Consider the following 12661-nt stretch of genomic DNA (forward strand, 5'->3'; position numbering starts at 1 on the left):
CCTTGCCTTCTTCCCCCATCTTATATCCTCACCCCATCACACTGAATTGGGAGTGTAAGATGGGGGTTGTCCCATGAGGTGCTGGGAAAGGTTTATCCCTGTCCTGTGGAGGAGGGGTGGGAGGGCTGAGCCACGTGGCTTCCCACAGAGGGGTCCTGCAAGTTAGGAGCTCTATGCTGTAACCAGAGCAACTAAATAACAAGAGTTACTGGCCATTCAAGAGGGGCTGGGTTTGTAATTTGGGGATGCAAGACTAAAAGACTATGCCCTAAAAAGTAAGGTGTGTTGTTAATAACCCGTGCTTCTACTCAAAAAAACAATGACCGCGGTCATTTCTATATAATTCTCTTTGTAAGTGAATCAGACCTTCTTCTGATGATTTGTAACCCATCCTCACCTCAGCCAGACACTGGCTTGACCATGAAAAGCCCCTCAGATGGGCAATGTGTGAACAGGGTAGGTGAACCGCATTTCAAGAAAACCCTGATACCATCTTGTGAACTTAACCATTTAATAAGAGAATGCTTATGAATACTACCAAAGAAAATACATTGGTTTAAAACATGATTTGAATGTTGAAAAAGATCAGTTTTCATCTTATGACATTTCCAGAAATATTTCTATCTTGTAAAGGAAGGCATGTTGGCATTTCCAGTGACTTTAGTTTCCTAACATCAAGTCTGGAGAGTATCTGCTCGTGACTCAAGAACAAATCTCAGAATATTAACGTTTTCCTGCCTCTTCTCCAGGGAAGCCCTCCATCTATTACTTACTCAAAGTAATTACTTGATGGTCATGCTGATTTTGTCAGTTTATGGGAGAGAGAGAGAAGAATCAATACTTCTGATGTGGGAGAACTGTAGAGTCCCTCCCTGTCATGAAACTAGGAAGTCAAGGCTGAGAGCAGGGATGTGCTCACTCAAGATGGCAGGAGCTCACTAGAGGCAGGGCTGGGGCAGAACCATCCCATCACCTTCCAGGTTGATGCATGTTCCCTGGTACTGTGCATGGCTCCATGACATGCCTGAGTTGGAGGCCCACGCTACCAATCTCTGTCTCCTTCTTGATGAGTTCTTTTTAGGGATGTGACTTATTTTGCAGAGGAGGGCAAATCACCTCAAAGGGAGCTCTTCTGGAGTGAGCTATGGGTATGAAGTCTAAAGTAACTGTATCTTTGATAAGTGTTGTACATCTTAGAAATGAGAGGTCCCTAAATGGTGACTACACACATATGTCCTTATGTGGGGGAATAACTAGGGTGTAGGCTTGCTTAAGGGGAAAATAGCAGAACAGACAGAAAGGGAGGTTGCATGGTCTTCAGCCTGGAGACCCGGACAACCTGCTGAAGGCTGAATGTGCAGTGACATGTTTTGGAAAAGGCAGTCTAGGAGACATCATAGGCCTGGTACTTTGTTATGGTTGATGCTCTTCTGTTTTTCTCCTGGGATAAGTAGTAGATGCGGTTGGCCTCTGGGTAGGTGACTTTGCTGAGCGGAAGCTTATAGATGGCAGGGTTGTTGGTCGTTAGGAGCAGGAAGGTGAGCGCCGAGAGGCAGAAGGGCCAGGTGCATGGTGGCAGTCCAAACTGAGCAAGGGGCAGGGGTGAGACACAAGAGAAGCCTTGGTTATATCACATGCTTGTGTTTGTTTCATCAGCCTTTACCAACCCTATACAGCCCCGGGTAGAGGACAGGATGCTTCATGGGCAATGATAGGAATAATACTTAATTCTTGGCCAATGTAATCCTGTCAGTGCTCTCTGCCTGCATTGTAACAGGTGGACACACATTCTTCATAATGCAGCCATTGAAACCCTATTACAATATGGCTTTATGTAGAAATCCTGTTTTGTCTTAGGCTGTCTGGCCAGGCTATACCTCCAACTCTAGGACCTATGACCATTGTCTGCCTTCTCCCATAGCCCCTGTTGAAGGAGCAGATTTGGCAGCCATTTTTTAGTTCACGATATTTCTCTGGTCACAGCCGATTGGACCAGAGCAAGGCGCTTGACTCAAATGCAACTTCCACAGGCAGATGGCCTGGGAATTGGATCCCTCTTTTGAGAATTTGAACTAAGAGAGACTGAGCTCTTGGTCTGAAAGGACTGGAGAGCCAACCAGTGCTGGGTGGCCACTGGGGGACTGTGTGCACTGCAGAGAGACACAGGGAGATAGAACAGACATTTGGAGAGAGGCAGAGACATGCTGTCCTAGTCCCAGGGCCTGGAAGTGGAGGGCAGCTACTTCTCTTCTTAAGGGCTCTCCCATTCCCAGCTGCCCTTCTCATGGTGTTGACCTATTTTTTATTCCTTAAGATGCCCTGAGCCTTTTTGATATGCCTCCCCACTCTTACTTGAGACCACTTGAGTGGAGAGCTTGCTGACAAGGAGCCTTCAGACTCAACTATGAGGCAGACCAAATCATGTCCTCCTCACCTCCAACCTCATTTCATTATAAGCAGTAAAGACCTCAGGTAATACCATGTGCCCGTAATGTGTGTGTTCAAAGATGGTGCTGCTGGATGGGACTTGGGGAAGAACAATGGCAGCCAGACCGTGGCCATAAGATACTCAAGCATAATGAATTCCACCCAATGAGTCTCCCCAAAGCCCTGCTCACACTACACAGTGTGTTTTGGGAAGCACCCCCTGGAGTCCCACAGTGGGAAAGGACGTAGGTCTAGAGTCCCACGGGCCCAGATCCACATCTCAGCTCCAACCACCTTGCTAAAGGCATTTCAATCGTCTGAGACCTATTTCCTCAGGAGTTAAGTAGGGATAACAGTGTTTACTCAGAGAGTTGGGGCCTCGTGCGTACTAAGGACCCCATAAACTGCCCTCAGCACGTGGTCATGACCGTGGAGTAGAGGGTGGCACTGTGGAAGACACAGGCCGTGATATGGATGCCGGTGAGAAAGCAGAGGAACGCAGCTCCTAAGTGCTCTCGTCTGTGGAGGGCTTGAAGGGGCTCATAAATGTCACTCGACATTTTTATATCCTGTGCCTCAAGGATATTAGAAATTCCTTCAGAGTGAGTAAATAGCCTGCACTTTTTCATATCCTTGAGAGTGATCAGCAGTGTCTTAAACATCATAGGCACACAGAAAATAACCTTGATTTAGGAAAGAAAAAAAGCCCAAATTGAGTGGTATAACCTCTAACTTCTCTGTACACAGAAGAAAGGGTCAATCATCCTGTAAGTGCCTGGGATCCTGTTTGGCATCTCTTCTAGTCCTTGCCCAAGGAAAGCACGTGACACCCAGTCACTGCCTGGACAGTCAGCTGTAAGGGTACACGCAGGATGTGAAAGCCCGGAGCACAAGGAGCCACAGAGCCCATACTCCGTGCTCTTGCTACCCGTCCGTGTTTCTGATGGCTGACGCTTCAGCCCCAGCTCTTATGCCCCCCCATGGTGGCGGCTTGCTCCCCTAGAGTTTCAGTCATTTAGCATTTCTTGAGCACCTGTTATGTGCTGGGTACTGCAATAGGAACTAGAGATAAAGATTAGAATACGACCGGGCCCCGGTTCTGAAGGAGCACACGGGCTGACGGTGTTTGAGGAAGAATGTGTACGAGGCTCGTCACTACCGTACTCCAAGTGTTGCAGCAGAGGAATGTACACAGTTCGCTGGGGCCCAGGGGGAGATTAGTCCACTGGGGGACATAGGATGATATCAGGGAAGGCCAATTCTCTTGCCTAGAAAATTCTTTCCTAAGCTAAGTTCAACCTGCCCAATTTCACTAAGGGTGAAGAAGGGATTTAGGCAGGTGTGGGTAGAATTCCCACCTTTGTCCCCATTTTCAGGACCACTGGGACTTTTCCTGGATGCTTTTATAAAATGTGCCCTTGAAACCTTATCCAAAAGGGGGAGGCATTGACTGTGGGCTGAGCCCCTAGCCCTCTGTGCTGGGCCATGGGCCCTAACCCTCTGCTGGGGCTGGCCACGCGGCTCCTCCTGACTCCGACACCTCCTCCCACCAGCGCTCAGACAAAGACGGGGTTCTTGGATGGCTGCATGTGCTCATAGCCACCAGCTCAGCCTTCTCTCAGGTATGGCTGCAGCTTGGTTCCCTGTCTTCCCCGAAGGCTTCCCTCACGACCCCTCAGCACGGAGTTGCCAAGGGATGAACAAAGATGTACACTGGCCCATAAGCTAGTTGGGCAGTTGCTCTCTACACACACACACATTAAATAATAAAGATTTAAAACGGGATCTAGAGGATGAGGTGACAGAATTCAATTTACAAGATAATGCTTGTCAAATTGTCCTTCTATAAGAAGCTCCATGGGCCCAAGGCTAATGGGATCTGATTGGGCCAACAGTTGACACTGAAACTTTTGAGACCCAGCTCCTTCTGTCTGGCAGGTGCCAAGGCGGGCAGTGTGATGTGAGACGAGAGGGAAGAATTGGGGAAGGGTTCCCGGGGGAGAGGTTCCCACTGGCTTCGGGGAGCGGAAGGAACAGCAGGAAGGGAGTTGTGGCACGTTCTTAGACTCACCACGGAGAGCATGTTAGCCAGGGCAGCGCCCAGGTAGGCCGCAAACAGGGCTGCAAAGAGAACCAAGACACAGTCCAGTGACTACCGGTGCCTCAAGCTCAGCCTGCACGTTATCCCCCGAGACATTTAGGCCACAAATGCTATCTGGCCGATGAAATAAAACTTGAGTTATGTTTCTATTACTTGACAGCTTTGAAATGTGTTAAATTCCAGGCAAATGCCAGCACAGCTAAGGCGGAAGATGAACTTTGTTAAAAAGGGCCAGAATGGAGCCGTTATGGTTCTCTTGGGTCCCACCACCTTGCATTCTAGCAAAGGAACACTTAGCAGCATAAACCATACATGAAAATTTTACTACATGGCCAAGGCCAAGTGGATCCCAGGACTCCCTGCTGGAATATTTCATCCCAAGTTATTAACAGAATATGGGTTTCCAGTGAGGAGCAGCAACCTGTAAGCTTGAGGAAGACCACATAGGCCCACTGCCTCGTCTTCCAGGCTCTGCCCGCAGAGGGACGGCCAGGCTGGGCCACTGGGAAGAGCCAAGTGCCAGTAAGAGGTGAGGAGGCTCTGGGAAAATGAGCCAGTGGAATTGGGCTTTGCTTTTGAATCCTGTTTCTCAACTGAAAGCATCCTAATTGTCCCTAGGATATTAACAACAGCAAATCTTTATTAGAGAGTCACTGAGTACCCACACCCTTCAGCATTTCTACAACGTAAGCATTATTTGAAGGTCCTATGATTAGTGTTTGGGTGCTTAAGGTTAATTGCTGTAACTGATGTAAATCACCCAATTCTATATATAAAGATTAATATGTGGAAGAGTTGCTCTGTCGGTTAGCTTCAATCACCAGCCAGGAGAGTGGCAATCACAGAGACAGCCCAGGAACAACAACCAAACAACCACCAGCTCAAAATTCTGTCTTCATGTGGCTGAGCGCTTTGTGTTCCATGAAAATAATTTTTACTGCGTGAATCATTAAGCAACCATTCAAAAACAGTTTTAGATAAAAAGCCTTTTATGAAGCAAACAATCCTCCCATTTATCTGTGGAGGATCCACAGGGCTTTCAGTGCGGTTTTCCCTACAGGGACAGGCACGGGGGCGTGCAAGGGGCAAAGGGACGTGGTGGCGGTCCTTACCGCAGGCGACGGCCAGGACGTGCGTCTGCCAGGTCAGGACGTAGAACATGCCCCCTATGGCGATGCAGGCCAGCGTGCTGTTGAAGCCGCCCAGGCCGAAGTAGATGGAGTCCAAGGGCGTCGCGATGGTGAGGGCTACGAGAGAAGACAGGCAGCGGCGTTGAGTTTGGCGGGGGCAGTCTCGTGGGGCTCTCCTGCTGGCCCCCAAAACCACCATAGTGCTCAAAGCCCAGACCAGCCATTCTCTTAGGCATTTATAAAAAAGAACTGCTGATCTTATTCAGTGAAAAAAATAACTAAAGGGAAGAAATGGCCATAGAGCCACATGAGTGCTAGTGGTGTAGCTGTTATGGTAGAAGAGAGCTTTTGGAGTGAGGACTCTGTGGCCTTTTGAAGCAGTCCAGAGAACTTCCCTCCCCTGCCAAGAAAGAGGACTTTTCCTTCTTCATTGATATCTTAATGTTCTCTACTGGAGTATCATCTCTCGAGATAAGACATAAAACACAAACATGCCTGTAATTAACCTCTCTCAAACTTTAAATTTATACTAAGGTGTAAACGGCTAACACCAAAGCCTTTCTGGAGGGCAGCTTTTGCTCACAGAAGCATGAGGGCACTCGCACCCGAAGTGGGGAAACAGGGTGTAATGGAAGGAGCGAAAGTTGGCGGGCATCAGCAGGGGTCGGGGGGCCACGGGTATTGAAGACACGTGTCACCATTTTCTTTGGAGCTGACTCCAGACACTAACATCCTTATGGCCCATTAGTAAGGGAGAAGTGATGAGACTAACCTGCTAACATCCCCACAGTGGAGCCGATCGCAGCGTGCAAGCAGATGAGAGGGGACGAGATGAACAGAGCTACGAGGAAAATGCCTCCGGTCCAGGGGTTGTTGCAGCCGTAGACCTGGCCGATTCCTACAGGGATGGCTCTCAGAAGCTGTGGGGGCAGAGGACCACGTGCGGTTACAGAGGGAGACCGGAGACAACTGGAACCTCGGCTGGAAAAGATTTGTGCCAAAGCCTCTACCCTAACATTCTGCAGCAGGTTTCCAAGATATTTGTATCCAAATAGATGAACTCTGAAAGGAACACAAGCTTTTCTGTTTTAATCTTGAGTTCTTAGAACAATAGTTTAAGATGTTAAGTTTCCTTTATTTAGAAACATGAGTGTAAGGCATTGAATCCCCACTGAAGAGAAACTAGAAACTTAAAATGAGGAGATGTCTGATCAAGGTTGGGGTTTAAAAACTCTCTTGTAACGTTTTTTAAAAAAAACCCTAAAATTATGACTAGAAGCCTGAATATGCTATGAAAAAATGGTCTTTTGTGTTTCCAAGAATAAAGTGTCTGGGCTGTGGTCATGTTAGTCTGGTCTGGGTGAGCAGCTGGACTCACAGGAGAGTCTCCGGGGAGGTAGTATGGTCTCTGCTCTTTTGGTTGATAAGCCAATGAAATGGTGACCGACAGATGAGCACCCAGCTTGCGTCAGGCCTCCACGTAGCTCAGGGAAGCGGGGCCTGTCTGCCAATGTGAGGGGCTTGAGGAGGCAGGATCCACTGCCTGTGGGCGCTTGCACACGTGCTCTGGAGTTCAAGAAAAGCATCCTGGGCATGCAGCCTTCCCCAGTGACTGGGGTTGGGTCCCATGGTTTGGAAGGTTGGCCAAAGGCCCTTGAGTTAGGAAAGTGCATAAGGGAGTGGCCATGCAGGGTACACTGGGGTTCGTCTCACCCCTTGGGCAGTGAGCTGAGAAGAAGCAGAGTCCTGGGCCAGGGTATCTATAGATTACAAGGAAGCAGCTCTTCTCTCAGCCCGTTGCCTTCCGAGAAGACTCTGCCCATGGAGGTATGTGGAGACAGGAAGACATTGCAGGAGCCCGTGGGGTGGCTTAGTGGGCTAACCCTCCAGACTCAATCTCCTGTGACCCCAGGAACAGGGAACAGGGTGGGGGCTCTGGCATTACCATGTGGGTGCGGGTGCGGGCGGGAGAGCTCCATACAGAGGCAGCAGTGCTGGGCAGTGTAGTCCCAGCTGGTGACACCATCTAGGGGGCCCTCCGGGGACCAGAGGGCAGAGGAACTTATGGGGCTTCAACACTGTTGGGAGTTTTAGACCCTCCTTCTGACATTTACTTGTTTCCCCAACACTGAACGCTCTCATGAGTGGTCTAAAAGACAAAACATATTAGTCATTATCATAATCCATTTAATTGGCTAGAGTTACTTCTTAAAAGGCAACCACCAAAAACTGAATTTTTCTTTTCTGGAACTTTGGGGTTCTAAAATATTTGTACGGGATTCCCTAATTGTTTTTCATTTCTACAAAATTCCTAGGTATCTTTTCCAATGAAAATGTGGCATGGAGAATGCATAATATCTTCAACTTGCCCTTTCTAACATCATCTCCCCATAGCCAGCCGGTTAGAGCAACTGTGCCTTCAAAACTGATTGGTGGGGTACATACCATGAAAGGGAAGCCTAAGGAGTAAGTTACCAACCTCTTCTCACATCTGGTTCACAAAGGTCCTCACACACACACACACACACACACAAGGATGAGGCCAACACGAATATTTCTCTTCCTAAATAATGTATTATTATTATTATTATTTCTCATCCTAAATAATGTTTCTTAGTGCAAATGCAGGGCCTTTCTACCATGCTGCCGTATTCTATGAAATGCTACAGGAAATGAGTCATTGTTATTTCTGAAAGTTCTTTCAACAAGCCCAAGTGGTTTCGTGGTTAGATGATGACTCGTCAATAGCAAAGTTCCAGAGTGAGCCCCAGACCATGGAGGGTAGTCTAGTGTAATGGAAAGCAGGAGAACCTCAGCTAAAACGTGTCTTATTAATTATCTTGGCAGACTTCCAGAGGCCAGCGTTATATACAAAATACTTGCAAAAAATGTTAAAAGCTCTAATATCTAGACTTTCTTAATGGAGGAACACCTGTGCTTTATGGTGTGACCATGCCTCAGAGAGCGAATGCAATCCATTCTGGAGGTTGCAACAGAGACTTCGTTAGCCCACAGGTGGTCTTGTAATGTGTATGTCTTTAGTGATTCAGTGAGACTGATGGAAGAAAATATACAGTGTAAGCTGGAGGAAAATTGGAGAAAAGCATCAAAAAGATTTTTTTCCAAAAGGAAAAAGGAAAGAACCCAGGTGTAGCAGTAGGAGGTCGGAGTGCTAATCTCGACTCCGCTCTTCACTGATTAGGTGTGTGACCTCAGGCCTCAGTTTCTTCCTCTGTGCTAGGACAGCGTGGGACCAAAAATGGTCCTGTTAGCTCTTACGGAGAGGAAGGAAAAGGATGGTGGCTAAAGAGAGACTGCATGCCAAGTGCCTCACATTGTGCGGTTGTTAATAGGCATTACCCATGGAGGCTGCAGTAAATGCCACATTAACATGGCGTTTGGACAGACGCTGCCCTTCTGCCTTCCCAGACACTTACCAAGGGCACTTGGACCTCTGACCAGGTGATGTTGGGTGTGGAGGACGCAGGCTGCAGCAGCGTCGTGGGGAAGAAGAGGTTGTAGTGGCCGGTGGCCGCCAGGTAGAGGGTCACGGCTATGTTGAAGGGCAGCGTGAAGACCGGGAGGTCCCACTTGCTGAAGATGGTCCCCAGGGCACTGGAGAGGATGGGGCTGTGGCAGAAGCACAGGGGACTGTTCAAGAAGTTCAGGCCCTGATACTAGGCTGAACAGGAGCACTTTCCCAAGGAAAAGCAGCCTGCTGGGTATGTTCTCTGAGCCTGACTGGCCCCTGAGCACATCTTCCCATGGCCTCCTCCCTGGGCCTGGTGCGGTGATAGGGTAGACGCCCAAGCTCAGCTTTAGAAAGAGGGCTTTCTGGGGGAAGACCTAAGGCAAAGAGTCATAGAAGCTCCTTGAAAAGTCATGCAGCTCCATGCTCAGGCATGAGGAGAGTGGGGGAGTGACAGGAGCAGAATTGTAGTCCTTCCTTCCTTCCACAAATGTTTGTTGAGCAGCTGAGAGCACCAAGCCTCCTGCCCAGAATGCCCCATGGCTGATTTCTGGAGGGGAAGGGGAGCTGAGCCCTGACCCTCTAAGGGCTCTGCTCAGTGGCTGGTCCTTCAGCCTGCACTAGGAGGTTGTTCCAGGCTTGTCAGGGGTCCCGAGGATGGGGGAAAGCTGGGTGGGGGGCAGCAGGAGGATGAGAAGGTTTCTAGAAATGGATAGGATGCTGTGGTATGGCTCTTCACCTATATATGGGCCTCAGTTCCTTTCTCTGTGCTCTGGCTGAGTAGGACCAGAAACCCTTTTAGATCTTACAAAAAGAAGAGTGGAGGCTGGTAGGTACTGAGATATTGTCCACAGATAACCTAGCATGGTTCTGTCACCGTATGACACTAATAATTATTTCCAGTGGATGCTTCTGATGTGCGAAGTCCATGCCCCCTTAAAGTTGAGTTTAGACAGACAGGGAGCTGGGGCGGAAAGGCTGGCAGCCCTTGACTGCACCCGCAGCCTCAGGAGAAAACTTACCACGACATGGACATCATGATGACGGGGAGCAGAAGCCACCAGTAATAGTTGCCTTTGTCTGAGAACACGGCCATCAGCAGCCCCACCAGCACCCCGTTGTAGCCGTGGAGTCCTGCCGCGATGGCCGACCTGGAGGGATGGAGGAGGGCTGGGGTAGCAGGGTCCCCCCAGGGCCTCGGGAGGGGCACTACCTTCTTGACTTCCCTTCTGACCCAGGTTTTTCTCAGCTGGGGCCCGACTGCACACACCTTCCAGCAGATGGCCCCACTGGGAATGGGAAGGGAAGACATCAGCCCTTCGCGTTCCCCTGGGCGATGTGGAGCTGTTACCAAATAATGAAGGAGTGGCTGTTGTTAGTTATTAGTGTCCTTAGTCTGAACAGTGTCTGAGCTTGGAGGCCAGCAGCAAGGCGATGGGAAGGTGGCATAGGGTCCCTGCAGGAAGCGACCTCTGGCTTCATGCTTGGGCCCTGGGTCTCCTGGAATTTACCTGTCCTGGCTCAGGATGAGGGCTGTCAAAGTGGACACAACAGTGCCCAAGCAGCCCGAGATGGCCCACCAGGGGTTCTGGACGAAGAGGCCAAGCACAATGAGGATGCCGCTGAGGGGGTTGTTCACAAACATCACCTGCGACGTGCCCCGCAAGACCCAGTCGAGGAACTGGAACACTGGGGATTTGTCTGAAATGGAACCAGGGCAGGGAGTCAATGTTCAGGTGTGCCAGTCCTGCGTGGGACTCAGGTGGGTGGGTGGAAGGTGCGGGAAGCTCTGCGTCCAAAGTGGGTTCGCAGGGCCCTACCGTCACCTGCCACAGAGGGGGATAAACCAGGAACCCAAGAGGGCATTTGACGGTCCAGAAAACTCTTCAGACCCATCGCCAGCTGGTTGTGGTCTTTACATTGTTTTTCAAGCAGTGGGGATGAGGTACCCTGAGCTATCTGTCCCCCTGTGAGAGCGGCATGAATTTTCAAGAAGACACATCCAAAGAGAAAATTCTCTTGCTGCACTGAGGGTGTCAAAGCCACGGCCTGGGCTCTGGGAGGACTGCGAGAGAGAACTTACTGGACTAGGAGACATAGTTCTCCCAACAGTCATCCATAGGACAGGCTTTTTTTTTTTTTGGAATGGTGACTCTAGAATCCCAGGCCTAAATGCCCGATGGAACATGTGTGATAGCACGGCTGCTCGGTTTGGAAATGAGGGCTCACACACTGACATGGATCGTATTCACCTCCCAAGAGTCTGCATGTCTGCCGTCACAGCAAAACTCCTATTCCTTCTGAGTGACCATAGAAACGGTACTCAGTCTAATCTACCAAGAACTGCGGCACATGGTGCCTGCTGGGGACGCTTGGAAGTGACACTCTAGGGGCAGGGTCAAGGGCTTCGCTCGCAGGACCTTTACCTTTAAGCCCCTCACCGCACTCCTTCATCTCCCCTGTGATGTAACTGAGGGCTCTGCTGACCCTCTTCCCGTGGGCAGTCAGGTGACTCTGAATCCAGGAAGCCATGGAAGTGTTCGCTTCCGCTTTTATCTCAGCACTGTCCTCCATGGTGTCCAGATCCTGTCCAGGGGCAAGACAAGGAGCTCCCACACCCTGCGCTTCCCACGCTGAGAAGCCACATTTGTGCTAGTTCGGGGACCAAGTTAACGTTTTTATTTGGTATTTAGAAATACCTTTTGTCTTGTCTGACGTGTTACCTCGTTGACTATGGGCAACAACCTTGCAGTACAAGACACCGTATTTATCCTCATCCTGGGGATGAGGGCTCCAGCATGGATGGAGCATTCTCACTGGCAAAGGTCAAGGTCAAACAGTAGAATTGATATTTAACCACAGATCTTTAGACTCTTTATTTCAACCATGACTACCTCTATACCGCACTCTTTCCAGAAGAAATTATTCCCCACCCCCAGCATGTCTCGTCTTTAAAATTTAACTGTCCATAAAATTAAACACGTAAATATTCTGTGTTTGAAAATTGGCACCAGCTTGTTTCCTAAATGCTTGAATGCCAGATTTAGAGGAAGACAGATAATAACTAATTCAAATAAAAGGAATATGAAATTTTACAAAGTAGACTATGAAAAATAGGCATTTTTATCCCAGGTAATTATGTTTCTGGATATATGAATTCAAGCAAAGTTTGCCTATATCAGAGGGCGTCTTTTCTGGACGTCCGCTCCCTAATCTGCTGCAGGCTCTGTGGCTCAGGACACTGCCTGATTCGGGCCACTTCTGACTCACCAGCAGCTCAACCGCAGGCTTCCGGTACTGATAGGGAGAAGGGTCTTTGGTTTGTCTCTCCTGGTGGTCGCCTTTTCCAAACACTGGAGTTGAAGGAGAGCACATCATCAATTAGGACAGCTCTACCCAGGCACGTTAGCTGCAAATTTCTTGCAGTTGAGTTGATATATTCAATATTTCCTATTCCACTTGAGGAAGCCCAGAACTGCAATGTCTTGCAGCTGGAAGGCACCTTTTAATTTTTATTGGTCAAGAACCCATTTG

General features: G+C 49.2%; 1 protein-coding gene across 1 annotated transcript in view; it reads right to left on the reverse strand.

The window, feature by feature from the left end:
* Nucleotides 1–528: 528 nt before the first annotated feature.
* Nucleotides 529–12661, reverse strand: part of SLC14A2 (solute carrier family 14 member 2) — a 52910-nt gene continuing 40777 nt past the window's right edge. Inside the window, exons 11-19 of the mRNA XM_078060385.1 lie at nt 12398–12480; nt 11554–11713; nt 10639–10828; nt 10150–10278; nt 9096–9288; nt 6431–6578; nt 5641–5775; nt 4499–4548; nt 529–1585 (exon numbers count right to left, since the gene is read on the reverse strand). Of these exons, the coding sequence (XP_077916511.1) occupies nt 1385–1585; nt 4499–4548; nt 5641–5775; nt 6431–6578; nt 9096–9288; nt 10150–10278; nt 10639–10828; nt 11554–11713; nt 12398–12480 (1289 nt within the window). The 3' untranslated portion in view covers nt 529–1384. The remainder of the gene's footprint in view (nt 1586–4498; nt 4549–5640; nt 5776–6430; nt 6579–9095; nt 9289–10149; nt 10279–10638; nt 10829–11553; nt 11714–12397; nt 12481–12661) is intronic.

Source organism: Halichoerus grypus, chromosome 13, assembly GCF_964656455.1.
Source record: "Halichoerus grypus chromosome 13, mHalGry1.hap1.1, whole genome shotgun sequence".
NCBI lineage: Eukaryota > Metazoa > Chordata > Mammalia > Carnivora > Phocidae > Halichoerus > Halichoerus grypus.